Below are 15664 nucleotides of genomic sequence, written 5' to 3' on the forward strand. Positions count from 1 at the left end.
ACACATCAAATATATACATTTCTTTAAAAAAAAAATATGAAACAATCATTCGTCTTTGGTCTGTTACAAGTTGCTCATGCATGTATTAGACATGTATAATTGCAGAAATGAAACTGTGTGAACAAAAGATGCATTCTATCTGAGAGAGAATGCTGACCAAGACCTGCTTGAAACACCTCGTGTAACCACACACATATCAATAAACCCCAAAATTTGACGAATTTAATATATACAAAAAACAATAAGAACGGAATAATCTTTTTCTATTAAACAGTAACATGAATCTGGTTTACTATATTATTTAAAATCATAGTATAGTTGAAACCCCTTTAAACCGTCATGAAACCTACCCTTTCAGCTACATTCTACCTCACTGTCGTTTTTGAAAACACAATTTAAAGAGGCGTGAACACTGTGAGAAAAAGAGTGAGGGAGTGGGTGGGGCACGAGAGAAAGTGATCTGATTCGATATCTTAAAATATATAAGTCATTGTCTGTTTTATTCAGTCTATGGTCATTACACGAATCATACTTTCAAGCCGTATAGGTTTTACAAAAACCACGAAATGTAATATGAGTATTTATTATTAACAAAATTCAAGTTTAACTGTTCTAGTTAAAATATGACAGTTACCGTTTTTGAAGAGATGGAAAAGTCCTCAGGTCAGGTACCGTATTCCTGACACAGACTGCCTTCATTAACTCTTTCACCGCCATTGATGAGTTATCTCGTCCATTAAAAAAAACGGTTACCCGCCAAAGACGAGTTATTACAGCCATCAGTGTTTGTAGTGTTGTACAGCAGGTGGTGCTATTACACACCTTTGGGAAAGAGTACAGAACCCCAGAACCTAGAACTTATATGTTTTAGCGGTTTTTAATAATTGTTCTGAATCTAATCTGGGCGGAATCTTTGACAAAAAACGTTAATTATCTCAGCTGTTTAATCAAAGTGATGCATTTTTGAAGAAACCTACCCACATCTACGGAGAGATAAAAAACGAACAAATGAAGATAGAAGAATACGGTTTCTTTTGTTTAAAAGCTGAGACTCTGATCTTTCATTTGACATATTGTTTGTCCATATATTCAGTACAGAAAATGTACCGTGAGCCATTAAAGTTTGGGTGAAAATGTTAAAACACACTGGCGTAGGCTGGCAACATTTTTTTTAAAAGGCTGGCGGGGAATGAGTTAAAGAGAGTACAAACGTCTTCATTTCTAAAGACTTTCCCAAGTAGAACCCAGTTTGCTACTGTTCCGGCCTAACTCGCATCCATGACGAGCGGGCCTCAAAGTTTAAACCGACAAACGTACCGGCATGGGAGACAGACATGTTCTATAGTACATAGCCACATCACATCCTTAGACGTTGGCCAGATGAGGATTTTAAACCCAGAAGCAAAAATAGTGCAAAAAAGCTCAAAGTTAACTAGTTTTCTCTACTGTAATAACTTACAGCTGCTAACATTGTTTCCCATGATGAGCAACACCACCAACTCTGTTAACATCTAAATAAATGTTGTTTAAGGTTGGTGGCGCTTTAATAAATGTTCACTTGACAGGATGCTTAACTCATCTCCAGTCGTTCAGCTGCTGTGTGCATGTGTGTGATGTTTCAGATGGTTTCACCTTTGAGAGAGCCACAACTCTCTGTGCTAATTCAGCCTCCACCTCAGGCAGCGTCTCAGCCTTGCGTAACGTCTGCTGTAGTTTCTGTTCAGCCAACTCCAATCTCTCCTGCAACTGTCTGTTCTTCTCTTCCATCTGTACAAGCACACAACAACACAATCACTGTCTGTTATCACCTCTGTCTGCACAAGAGTTGACAGGGATGATTTTTCCAGGTAAATCTAGTCCAGACTTTTGTTTGGCGACTAATTGCAACAGAAAAAATTGTGATAGTCCATATTCTTGTCATATGTCATAATGTGTCCGTTTAAGTTTCACTTGCCCAAATAAGGAATTCAAAACAATGTCTCTCTATCTGGAAGGATTTTTCCATTGTTACAGTGCTGTTTGAGGTGTCTTCATACTTGTGACATGTCATAATTAGATTATCTGTCTGCAAGGCCTCTCTTGAGCTCCAAATGCAGCGTTGTTTTAATCATTAGTATTACTGTTTTCGTTACCTCCGTATTTAAAGAGTAGAGCGTCTTGTTCACGCGCTCCATTGTTTTTATAATGGATTTATTCATCAGGATAACATTGTATAAATCCTTGAGTCTTTTCAGCTGCTGTTGTTCAGTGTGTGTGACTGTGTGGGTGTGCGCTTTTGAAACAAAGACACAGTGCAGCACTAACAGAGCGTGATTGGATAAAATTTTCATTTCATTCATTTTTATGTAAACAAACGCACAATAGCCTTTCACCTTTCACTTTTTGTATATAGTGCAATGTTTGTATTTCATTTCAAATTTTGCAACATGTGTACACTTTCTTCTGCACTAAGCTCCTGTCGCTCCACAATAGGAGCTCTTTAATCTCTAATCTCAACATTCTGCAAGGAGTTTGTAAACTGACAAGGTTGCCGAGGCCCTTCTATTTACATGTGGAACCATTGAGACATCTCGCTGGTTGGAAGCAGTTTTTTAAAGCTCTGTGTCATAGGTGTTCTTCAGAAACACTGACAACAGTCTGCTAGCAATCCGTTCCATTTTCATGTATGATAAGAGAGTTTGTTTTTAAGAATGACTTCTACTGGAAAGCAAGATGAGGATGATGTGTGAGGGCTCATGCTGACCTGACAGAAGAGAGAATCTTTGTTGGCCATTTCATTCTCCAGTTTGTCATTGTGATCATGGACAGATGTGGCCTCCCTCTGAGCGGACAGGTACCTCTTCTCCAATGTGGTGATTCTCTCCTCCATGTCTTCCTTCTGAGCGAGCGCCTGAGAAACACACGTCTGGTTGAGACCATCATCCTGAGGTAATGTGAGATGAAGTCAACTGAACGTACCTCTCGTATGTCTCTCTGCAGGCGGCTGTTGATGTCCTCTGATTTGATGAGATCTTTACGGGCCGTGTCTAGATCTTCCTCCAGTTCTGCGACATGGCTGCTTAAAGACGCCACGTGCTCTTTCATTAGCATCAACTCTTTAGTCAGTCGGTCCACCAGCTCCTGCACATCACCATCTTTACCAGAATCCTCAGCACCCACAGAAATATCTGACAAGCGCTGCTAGAAAAACAACACAACACAACGAGTTACCGAGAATAATTTGAGTCTTTCACACAGTGTATGTGCTGAATTTACTGACTGAAATCACTGATCAGCACTAGTCTCTTTTCCTATTATATATTTGTTTATATTTATACGTTTTATATTGTTTGTACTGTTTTATTTATCTTATTTCATTCATTTTGGTTGTAAGGCACTATAAATTTGTGCTTTAGTGCTATTTTAAAGTTTTTATGCTATATCAAGTTTTCCGTCCTTAGGGCATGTTCACACTGGGTTAAATTTCTTTTAAATTTTTTTCATTTAAAATGCAATTAACTCTGGATACTAAAGACACCATTCATGAGCTTTCGTTCATGCGTCTCTGAGAAATGATGTCCAGTATTAACTGGATTAACAATAGCATGGCATCATGACTAGGGTGGGGTCTCCTTTAAACTTGAGTGATTCCAATTCTGCTGATCGAATCCGGTTCTTATCGATTCTCTGTTCCGATTCCAATATTTTTTGGGGAGAGAAAAAAATAGCAACGTAACAATTTGTCAAACAATAAAAACACTTCCATTTAAGGAATAGTCAGAAGCAATTACAAGCCAAAACTATTTATACAAAAATACAACATAAGAAGTGTATAAATTAATTTTTAATGGAATCATTCATTCACGAGTCGTTCAAAACGGTCCATCATCTGAAGAATTATTTAAGAATAAAACATGCTTAAATGAATAATTCAAATGAATATTTTTTAAATAAACTAAAATATCTTGTCGCTTCCCAAATTTATGTATTGCCATCACTATTTTAAAGAATAAAGTAACTTAAACAAAACCAGGGTTTTTCCTGACTAAAAATGAGGCGGAGGTGGTGCCAACCATATCTTGTACACACAAACATATATATGTACAGCTATCTTTATGAGGACATACATTGACGCAATGCAATCTCTAGCCCCTTACCCTAACCATCAGAACTGAGTACCTGACCCTCACCCTAAACCTAATTATAACCTTAACCCTCAAACCAGGTCTTGAACCTCAAATAGCCCTTTAAAGGGGTCTCAGGACCTGAGGACTGGCAAAAATGTCCTCACTTTACTCTCTTAGTCCTCACTCTGCTGGTCTAAAACTCTGGTCCTCATAAAAGATACATGTACAAGTACAAACACACACTATAGGCCTACTGTACCTTTAAGTGGCTTAACCAAACACTTTACATATTAAAGATTCTAAAAATTAGATGAATTGAATTACAATTATAATTAAGTGATACAAACTATTACTTTGATTCAACCAAACAGAAATATTTTTAAATCAAATAAAGCTTTCTATGCTTTTTAACTAACTTTTCAACCCACAATAGCCAACTAAATGAACCAGTCTTAATCAATGAGCAAAGCTCATTCACATCCTGCATTCTCTTGTGGTTCACTGAGCTTTAAATGATTCACTAATCTCTTATATTCACTAGTGACAGAAAGTTTCAACAGTTTAAACAAATCGGTTCAAATTAGTCATTCTGATCGCAAACAAACCATCTGCTGAGTGACTGAAAAAGTAAGGAATCAATAAATGGTACCAAAATGCATGCATCCTATCGAATCCCCGGTTCTTTGAAATTTGGAACCATTTCTAAAATGGAACCAGTTCTCGATACCCAACCCTAATCATGACATTGGTTTTATTTTGTTCCCTGAGGTGTAATCATTTCTGTTTTTAATCCTCTAACTAAAAAGTCAAATTTGTGTTAAAAACTATTAAGAGTCCTGACCCCTTTAACTCTTTCACCGCCATTGACGAGTTATCTCGTCATTTAAAAAAAATGGTTCCCCACCAAAGACGAGTTATTACGGCAATCAGTGTTTATACTGTTGTACAACAGGTGGCGCTATTACACACCTTTAGGAAAAAGTACAGAATACCAGATCCTAGAACATTTATGTTTTTCATTATGTTTTTAATGATTGTTCTGAGTGTAATCTGGGCGGAATCTTTGACAAAAAACATTAATTATCCCAGCTGTTTAATCAAAGTGATGCATTTTTTAAGAAACCTACCCACATCTATGGAGTGATAAAAACGAACAAATTAAGATAGAAGAATACAGTTTCTTTTGTTTAAAAGCTGAGACTCTGTTCTTTCATTTGACATACAGTTTGTCCATATATTCTTTACAGAAAATGAACTGTGAGCCATTCAATTTGGGTGAAAATGTTAGAAAACGCTGGCGTAGGCTGGCAACTTTTTTTTTTAAAAGACTGGCGGGGAATGAGTTAGAAATGTCAACTCTAGTTAAACTTAGTACATTTACATTGATGCATTTGGCAGACACTTTTATCCAAAGCCACTTGCATTGCATTATCCTCTACCTTTTTGTTTCCAAGTATATGCAATCCCCTGGAAATGGATGTTGTATTTTATACCAACTAATGTACAGTCCCACAAACTGTTCTATTATTGTTTGCGAGACATCTGTTCTGTGCGAGTGTTGAAAAAAATCATGTATATGCAGGCAGTCCTGGCTGTGTAATTAAGAGATACAACTAAGTTATCACCATAACACTCTAAAAGCCGAAGAGTACTAGAGGGCTTGTCTGTAGCAGAGAAGAGAGAGTGAACAAGTGGGACAAAGACTGTAGAAAGAGTGATGTCTCAATTACTATATCAAATAAAGGGTCCGAGGATTATAAGTGTAAGAAGTGTGATAATCAGGCAAGAGCAAGGATGCCTCCATTTTGTGAGCAACGGCCAACTTATAATGATCCAATTGATTAGAGAAGGGCAAAATGTCCCGCCCATCATTTTCTTCCCTCATTCTAGAAGCTGTTTCACTCAGATATATGTCACAATATGGAAAAGTAGACATTCGCAACTTCCATTTCCTTGTAACTTTAATTCAATTTAGTTTGCAAACTCATGTCATGTGTTATTCTTGAATTTCTCAAAGTAAGTTGGTGTTACTAATTGTGTAACCGTTTGAATTGTATGTGATTTTGAAAAAGCTGTGAGAAGCATGGGGCACGAGAGAAAGTAATCTGTATCATAAAATATAGTCAAATTATATGCTCAAGCAACAGCGATATTACAGAAACAAAATTGAATATAACCAGCAGCTGAAGCCCCTCTTTAGCCACTGAGAGGTTTACCTGCACAGCTCTCAAACAAGCTGGCCTCCCTTACACTACAGACGGACAGTTTTGATGTGTCGGAGTGTTTCCATCCGTTAGTCCCGGATCGCACACCGGTGGTTGAACAAACCCTGCTGTGACTGACCAGAGAAGATGACGTGAGCTCCACTGCTTTACTTCTATTGATAGTGGCCCCCTGAAAGTCACTTATCATTTGCATAAAGTTTAGCTATTCTCAATATTGCCGCTGCAAGTAACTGAGGGTGTGAACGGGGCGAAAGAACAATTACCAGTCGTCTGAATGATGGCAACCACAAAAAAATAAATAAAATTCTGGTAAATATAAAAGACCATTTAACATTAACAAGCCTTTATCTTTTCTAAAAGAAAACAGTTCATCCTCAAGTTTATCCTCCTTATGCTTTGTCACGCAGAGCACACTGGGAACTAAAATCAAGTTAATTAAACTCAAAAGAAAAAATAAGTCACAGGAACATTTCAGGAATGTCACTGATAACGTTTAAGTTTGTACAATTATTTTAGGAAATTAAGTTAACACTACTTAGACATTTTAATTAGTATGAGCATTTGGGTTTAGTGTTGATAGATGCTGATATCCCATTATAGCGAACAACTGCATCTGATGATGTTTATTGTTCTTTTAATAACATGAGGGCTGTAATATTAAAGACAAAATAAATCATTCTTTAAGTCACCGTTTGACTGTTGTAAAATGGTTTGGGTTGCGTTGACATCTTTTACTAATTGAAACCTACTGATGTTTGTTTGTGATGTTTGAAGCCCATGCAGGCAGCAGTCAGGTTAGCGTGATGTGTTTTACCTGGCCGTTAGCGTTTGGTGTGCTTCCAGAACAGTGGTTCATCTCTGCTGTACCATCAACAATCATCTTCCTCTGATTCTGATCCTTCAGAAACGCCAGCTACAACACACAGATGACAACACATTACATGGAGAAGTGTGACTACTATTAGAAGAAAAGGCGCTGGAGATATTCTCACCTCTTTATGAGAGATGGTCAGTTGCTCCTCAAGAGCGCTGCATCTCTCCAGAGCCACACGTAATCGCTCTCTTACCTGACACAAATGCCACACCATCATCATGTCTCAAGTCCTCCTGCTGTATGGCACAGCTAAGGCAGAAATGTGGACTTACCTTCTCATCCAACGCTTTGTGGTGCTCAAAGAGAGATTTCAGAGCTTTGAGAACCTCCACTTCACTGGAGACGCCTGCAGGAGACTGCGCCTGACGCTTCACCACGGTCATTCTCAGAGAACGCTCATGACGAGACACAAGACATTCCAAATGCTCCAATAACAACTGCATCAACAACAAAAACAAGCTTTACATTTACACGGGATCATCTGTTGCATAGGACGAGTCCAGATGCACATAAGACAATCATGAGAAAACTCACACGTGTGTTGTTTCTCTCGGCCTTCAGCTCAGCGATTTCCTCCTCTCTCTCCAGCAGATGCTCGCGACACATGTTCACTTCCTTTGTGAGGGCAGCAAATTCCTTTAAGGATAAAGAAGAATATCATTCACTGATATCAAGATCACAGAAGATGACTGCATAATTACTAATAGAACTTATAAATGAATAAATAACTATAATTGTTGTTGTTTTAATGTAAAAAAGATGGCCAGTGCAGAGTCTCAGTAACATACACTTAAACATGGGAAAAGTCTGAATTTTATGAAATGTCACCCTTAAAAATAGCATATAGTATATTAATAACACATACATTTGAATGCATGCATGATAGTTTAACATTTTTGATGTGATGTTTGGACTCCATCCATTCAGGTCAATACCAAAAGTATTTTGAAAGTGTTCTGGGAAGTTAAGTATGCATAGGTCAACAGAAAAAGTCACATTTCAATGTCATACTTTATCCTATGCAAATGAGTTCTATACAGAGGATGATTGGTGAGTGAGCCCCCCCTGACATCAACAGCCAATCACAGCACTGCAAAGGAGAAGCGCCAAATGCAATCTCCTCCTTAGCTGAAGAGGGATAAAAGTATCTTTCCAGCAGAAACTCTTGGTTCTGAGTGTCCCCCACGGACTGTAACAGATCAGGAAAGTCGATAGATCAGAAGAGTCTCTGCTCCAAAGATGCAATAACAGAGCATCTCAACAAATTTCTGAGTCTCCCAGATTGACTAAAGTTCTGGGTCTCCAGTCCATGGACCCAGAGTCTGCATCAGATCAACTACGTTCTGAGTCTACCATCCAGTGAGGCAGCATAACACGTCTGCAACAAGGTTGAGCTCAGGGGAGCAGACCTTTACTTCCAGGTACCTTCATGTCTGAAAATTGTAGGCCTGAGCTTCGAAAAAGTAATGACTCGTTCTGGCGATTCAGAGTCGACTCTTCCGTGTTCACATGCACTCTATCATCCGCGCGTGTAGTCAGCTCCGTGTAGTGCATTAAACTAGTCAAGTAAAAATGGCTCCTCCGGGAGAAGCGCCGCACTATGGAAAGCCAAAGTATTCATTAACGCCTGGTAGTGCGCCTTGTCATGAGCGTGCGTTTTATCTGGCCCAAAAATGTCAACGGCCATTTTTCTTGAGATAATGGCACGTTATGAACGTGTAATCATGCATGCAGTGGAAACGTGTGTTTCAAGTGTCCAAACAGACGAAAAGAATGTGCTCTTCTCATGTCGAAAATGTGTGCCCACTTGTTTGAGCTTTGGTGTTTCATGTTTTGTCCCCTAGATGGCGTAAGGAGTCTTGTCAAACCCTACCATATAAGCATTGTGACCCTACATGTGAAACCCCAGCTAAAATCGTTTGTGTGGGTGTGTGTTATGCTGTTGCACAAAACCCTGCAACATAAACTAAAGAACATTCTGTGGAAATATCATCTCGATAACTTTAATATTGAAGTATAAGTACAGCGATGTGAAAATTCAGCTCATATTTAAAGATTAAATATACCTGAACTATAATTTACCTGTCTATGTGCCATAACAAGGCACAGATTCTCCTGTTTTCAGTGATGAACAAGATAATTATAGGGAAATTCTTAAAGTTTTGTAAAATAGCCTAGTTCTGTTTATTATTACTATACGCATGTAAAAAAAGCATAAAAACATGGAAACACATGTGGGATACAACAAGAGCTGGATTGTAGCAACAATAAATCACTAGAATGATGTGGGAAGTGTATGTGTTCACACATATCCCGTAAAGACACGTGACATGTAATGTAATGTTTTGTGCATTTTTTTTTCCGTGAATTTAGGGCTGTCACGGATAAGGAATTTACCCTGCGGTTATTTTATTGGTTTTGGGTAGCTCAATAGCGCAATTTGATTTTATAGCATTCCTTCCATGTATTTTGTGCTAAAAGCCCAAATAAGCTCAGTTTTGAGGATATTATTATGTTTAATATTGTTGCTTTTTAAATGACAAAGACATACAAACTTAATAGTTCTTTATTTATTGGTATATGCAGAACTACGATGAGGCGTATTAAAGCAAGGTAGGGTATAGCCCAACAGCTTACGCCAAATAAGATAATTTAAAAATATAAATTGTCATATGAAGTGAAACAAAAGTAAACTGTTTAGGCTTGTTTTATGAACATTTACAGAGCCTCAATACAAACTATAACGAAGACTACAGAGTTTTAACCAAGTAAAAATTAGCCAGTAAACTTTTTTGTAAATGAAACGGCATTGCAGCAAGCCATTTTTCAGTGATATGAAATACAAAAATGTGAGCTCAAAAATTAATTCATCACTTTCATATTTCATATATTTGAACGAGCGACCGGACCGTCGAAGAGAGAGTACCGGGCCCGAACTTATGTTAAGTTTATATTTATGTTCTTGTCTTGTTCGCCGGCGGTCGTCCGTGAGGGGCCGCCGGCTGTTATATTACTTTATTAAATGTTTCTGTTAAAAACAGTTTCTGTTTTTTGTTTTTTCTAATGAAGGCCGTTTACGCAGTTGGATAGGGCAGTGCTGATTGGGCATAACTGAGGTGCGCTAAATCAGTCACAAAGCGTGCTTGGAATGGCCACGTTTCATATTTTTCACATTGCGTCCACATCGCAGCCCCTTGCGATTAGCAAATGGCAACGTCTTCGCTTAATCACCCTGCCCTAATGTATACCAGTAATTATTTGTTTACACTGCCCTGGCTCCACACCGCTAGTAACTGTATGTGTCTTTAGAAACGGTCTACTTTTAAATGATCAAATCACATAAAAAACAATTGTTTGTGATTTTGTAATATGTGTGAAACTATTGACAGGTTAATTTTCTCCTGTCTCAACTTCATATCTCTAATTTGATCACACCCTCACGCTAGGGCTGGGACGATATATCATGTGCACAGTTTCTCAATGGATTACATTCAAATGGCGCCACATCCGAAAGCCAGAGGGCACTCTCGCATAAAAGCTCTAAATATGGGACACAGAAGAACGCAAGTTCAACAACAATCAGTTCAAGGAAATGTCAACGGTCATATTCTATTCGCTGTTCTTCAGACCTTTTCAGTTATTGTCATGATGATAAAGTATATTTATAATGATGATGTTTGACGAATGTTGCTTTTTCGACAGTGCGTTATAAACGACTCAATCTTGTAGTGAATTTAGATCGAGCAGTACTTCCTACTTATCAAAGAGCCCTAGTTCACAGAAGAGCTGTGCACAAAACATAAAATCGACCTAGACAGTAACATTTATCACCAGAGCCCTACCTCACTGTCCGGTTCTTTAAGAATCTCCCCACCAAACGGGGCGTCAGGACAAGACAAGTTGTTATAACTTGTTGTGGTTTTTATTTTAGTTGCATTCAATCCAGTGCAGTGGGCCGAGGTTTATAACTGTTACTTTGGTCACGCTGATAAAACCTTGTGAGCGGTCTGATGTTTAATGTTGTCGGCTCGATAGTATCCGTGGCTATAAAAAAAGCAAATGTTTGAAATTGGAGCGTTTCACGGTCACACGAGTTACTTCCTGTTTGCGGTGCTGGATGGGTAATGTAGTTAATCACTTTACATTGGTAATGGATTACTATGCTCAGCGATGCTACTTAAAACTACACTCACTGTTTTTCACTTTAAGCCAACATACTGAGAACACTTTTTGCTATTGGTTTAATGTGTAACGTTGACATTGTATATTTGTGTGAAATTTTAGCATTTCTGTGTTTAGATGCATCTGCTTTGTTTAGTCATTCAGTTTAAACACTAAGTATATTATAATATTTATAATATAAAAAACTGACCATATTGGAATTTATACTTTATTTATATTTGTAAATTCTGAATTTATGGTATATTATGTATATGACTATCAATATTGTTGTTTACACAATAGCCCTTCTATTTCTACAGGTTTACAACCTGCTTTTTGTGGACTAAATAAAAACTACAACAAGTTATAAGAACGTGTCTTGTCCTGACGCCCCGTTCGGTGGGGAGATTCTTAAAGAACCGAACAGTTATAAACCGCGGCCCACTGCACTGGATTGAATGCAACTGAATGTAATAACTGTTACTTTGGTCACGCTGATAAATCCTTGTGAGCGGTCTGATGTTTAATGTTGTCGGCTCACAAGGTTTTATCAGAGTGACCAGTTATTAAGCATGTACAAACCGCGCACACATACAGCGGCCGCACAGCACTAGCGAAACAGACAAAAAACTCAATGGATAGAAAAACCAGCTTACCGGTGGCGCATCTCTCCTGACGAGACAACATGCCAAACTAATACTCGCTCCCGCTTATAGACCGCGTTCATTCATTACTGGATTCTAACACACCCTCTTGGGATTTTACTGGTCCCCGTTTCAACTTTTGACTGGTCTGTGCTTCAATCAAGTAAGTGAACCTCCCACCTGCTTTCCTGCGTTACATTTCTGCTGAACACCCGTGACGTAGTGAACGCGACACTCACACTAGCACGCTTTTCATGCAGTAATTACATGGGAAACGCCCCCAAACATTGCCACAACACAGGATTGAGATGAATCACCAATTTTTTTATACAAAATGTAATTATTACAAAGAAAATAATGCTTATTTGAAAATTTAAAAATGCAGAAAGGTTTGTGTGACGGTTTGGTTAAGTGCTATGGTGAGGATTACATGACACAAGATACAGTTTGACTTTGAACACTGTAAAATGACTATGACAAGACCCCATAAAACACGAAAAGCCAACATGTGTGTGTGATAAGTCACCTGTGGAAGTGCACTGTTGAGTTGTCTCTGTAGGGAGTCTCTCTCGTGGCTGACCTCATGTAGCTTACTCTGTGTCAAACACAGGTTCTCTTGAGTTTCTCTCAATGTGTCCAGCAGTCGATCTCTCTCCTCTAACATAGACACCATCAAAGACTCAAAGTGACCCTCAGAGTCTGACTGCACTGGCGACCCGGAGCCCAGAGCGCCTCCGTTACTGCCGACCTCCGCCTCGTTGATGGTAGGCATCACCTCGCACATCATCTGCAGGCACACATCACAACACCAGTCAGGACTTCACAGAAACACAACAAAAGTCATACATGTTTACAATGACATGAGCAGAAAAATTCTGTGCCAAAACTACTGCTTCACAGGACTGATCCTGTGACGTTAGGATGCGTGCAGTGTGAAATCGCATATCTGTTAGCATGGGTCCCAGACAAAATGTGGATCAGATCAGTGCGGTAAAAGACAGTGGATCAGATGAGTGCGGTAGACATGTGCCCGGTTAACCGCGTTTACCACTAAATCCTGCTGAAACCAAACTGGCTGCAATAATGCAAGGTTTAGATTATTTTATTGATGCTAAGCTTGTCTGTGAAGCACGGCTCTGGGATCAGTAGGAAATGCTCCTCAATCTAAAAGCAGTGCGAGTTTGAGTCGATTATAACGTGATTTGAAAAAGCAACACCCGTCAAACATCATCATTATAAATATCCTTTATTATGATGAAAATACCTGAGTAGGCATGAGGAACAGTGATAAAAACATGTCCTTTTCCTAGAACTACATGCGTTATGGTCTTCTCCTGCAGTGCGTATTTGGAGTTCCTGCACGAGAGCGCCCTCTGGCTTTCGGATGCAGCAGCATTTTACCGTACTTCTCTCACAAATTGTGCATAATTCACATGATATATATTTTCGGTTAACTGGGCAGATGTCTAAAGTGCTGTAACAGACAGTAGATCAGATTAGTGCGGTAAAAGAAAGTAGATCAAATCAGTGCTGTAACAGACAGGAGATCAGATCAGTGCGGTAACAGACAGGAGATCAGATCAGAGCGGTTACAGACAGGAGATCAGACCAGTGCGAGAACAGACAGGAGATCAGATCAGTGTGGTAACAGACAGGAGATCAGATTTCTGTGGTAACAGACAGGAGATCAGATAAGTGCTGTAACAGACGGATCAGATCAGTGCGGTAACAGACAGATCAGATCAGTGCGGTAACAGACAGATCAGATCAGTGCGGTGCGGTAACAGACAGTAGATCAGATTAGTGGTGTAACAGACAGGAGATCAGATCAGTGCTGTAACAGACAGTAGATCAGATTAGTGGTGTAACAGACAGTACATCAGATCAGTGCTGTAACAGACAGATCAGATCAGTGCGGTAAACAGACAGATCAGTGCGGTAGCAGACAGATCAGATCACTGTGGTAACAGACAGAAGATCATATTGGTTCGGTAACTGACAGATCAGATTAGATCAGTGTGGTAACAGGCAGGAGATCAGATCAGTGCGGTAACAGACAGGAGATCAGATAAGTGCTGTAACAGACAGTAGATCAGATTAGTGGTGTAACAGACAGGAGATCAGATCAGTGCTGTAACAGACAGTAGATCAGATTAGTGGTGTAACAGACAGTACATCAGATCAGTGCTGTAACAGACAGATCAGATCAGTGCGGTAAACAGACAGATCAGTGCGGTAACAGACAGATCAGATCACTGTGGTAACAGACAGAAGATCATATTGGTTCGGTAACTGACAGATCAGATTAGATCAGTGTGGTAACAGGCAGGAGATCAGATCAGTGCGGTAACAGACAGGAGATCAGATAAGTGCTGTAACAGACAGGAGATCAGATAAGTGCTGTAACAGACAGATCATATCGGTTCGGTAACTGACAGATCAGATTAGATCAGTGTGGTAGCAGGCAGGAGATCAGATCAGTGCGGTAACAGACAGGAGATCAGATCAGTAGTGTAACAGACAGGAGATCAGATTTCTGTGGTAACAGATAGGAGATCAGATCAGTAGTGTAACAGACAGGAGATCAGATTTCTGTGGTAACAGACAGGAGATCAGATCAGTGCGGTAACAGACAGATCAGAGAGGAGATCAGATCATTGGTGTTCAAGACAGATCATATCAGTGCGGTAACAGACAGATCATATAAGTGCGGTAACAGACTGATCAGATCAGTGCTGTAACAGACAGGAGATCAGATCAGTTCAGTAACGGACTGAAAGATCAGATCAGTTGGCAGACCAGTAACCGGACATTCGGATGTAATAGCAAGTGTTTATTTACCTTGATTCTCTTAGCAAGGTTCGTTTCTCCCCGTTTTCTCTATGGTGTCGAGTTTGATTACAGCCAGCCAATTTATAGATCAAACTTCACGACATGAGCTAGTGAAGTGAACCGAACATCTGACGTAGCGTAAAAAAAATAAAAAATAAACGCCGCCTGAGATATGAGTAAGAAACATCACTGTGAGCCGGGCGGAGAATACATCACTAATCAATAAATGCTCCTCTTTGATTCCTATTTACATGTATAGATTCAACTGTACAGATATGAAATATAAAATATATCTTTATCTATCTATACATATAAACTCCCGAAGTGGCCTAACGTTACGCGAGTTAGCATTAGCAGCTAAAACAAGGAGTAATGGAAAAAACCTCACCTAAGCGCATGTGACAGATATACTTCACTATTTCAAATAAACTCCAAAACAACATTTGATAAAAGGCTTATAATAGAAGTTATGATATTAAAACACGAATAAAAGCGCAGTTATTAATGTGAATTCTCCTGACGCGTCAGCATCTGATCCATGAGAGAAAACATCGGGATAAAAGTACACATCACACACTTAAACAACGAAACACGCTCATTAAACGATACTGTACGCGCAAACAGCGTGTCTTTGGCCTGATTCAACATAAAAAACAACAAGTAAAGCGAAAAAAATAGTTAAAAGCAGCAGAATGTTTGTCGTTGATCCAGTTTCCTGCGCTCGCGAGAGGTCAGGACGTGCTGACGTCACGACGCCATGGATAGTGGATCCCAGACGGGAATCACGAGCAAGCCGAAACAGTGTCAGATTCAGAGAAGAAG

At 39.3% G+C, this 15664-nt stretch overlaps 1 protein-coding gene across 11 annotated transcripts in view; it reads right to left on the reverse strand.

Moving 5' to 3' along the window:
* The window catches only part of ppfia1 (PTPRF interacting protein alpha 1), a 57150-nt gene extending 41562 nt beyond the window's left edge, over window positions 1-15588 (reverse strand). For 8 of the 11 annotated variants that reach the window (XR_008908850.1, XM_056766647.1, XM_056766649.1 and 5 more), the window contains exons 1-9: window positions 14852-15588; window positions 12537-12797; window positions 7740-7841; window positions 7478-7642; window positions 7324-7398; window positions 7146-7244; window positions 2959-3180; window positions 2744-2890; window positions 1633-1767 (exon numbers count right to left, since the gene is read on the reverse strand). Coding sequence is in view for 10 of the 11 variants with exons in the window: in XM_056766647.1 (XP_056622625.1) it covers window positions 1633-1767; window positions 2744-2890; window positions 2959-3180; window positions 7146-7244; window positions 7324-7398; window positions 7478-7642; window positions 7740-7841; window positions 12537-12797 (1206 nt within the window). In the remaining variant the exon portion in view is untranslated. The remainder of the gene's footprint in view (window positions 1-1632; window positions 1768-2743; window positions 2891-2958; window positions 3181-7145; window positions 7245-7323; window positions 7399-7477; window positions 7643-7739; window positions 7842-12536; window positions 12798-14851) is intronic. The other 3 variants (XM_056766652.1, XM_056766645.1, XM_056766643.1) reach the window with 1 other exon arrangement.
* Window positions 15589-15664: the final 76 nt, after the last annotated feature.

Source organism: Triplophysa dalaica, chromosome 14 (assembly GCF_015846415.1).
Source record: "Triplophysa dalaica isolate WHDGS20190420 chromosome 14, ASM1584641v1, whole genome shotgun sequence".
Taxonomy (NCBI): domain Eukaryota; kingdom Metazoa; phylum Chordata; class Actinopteri; order Cypriniformes; family Nemacheilidae; genus Triplophysa; species Triplophysa dalaica.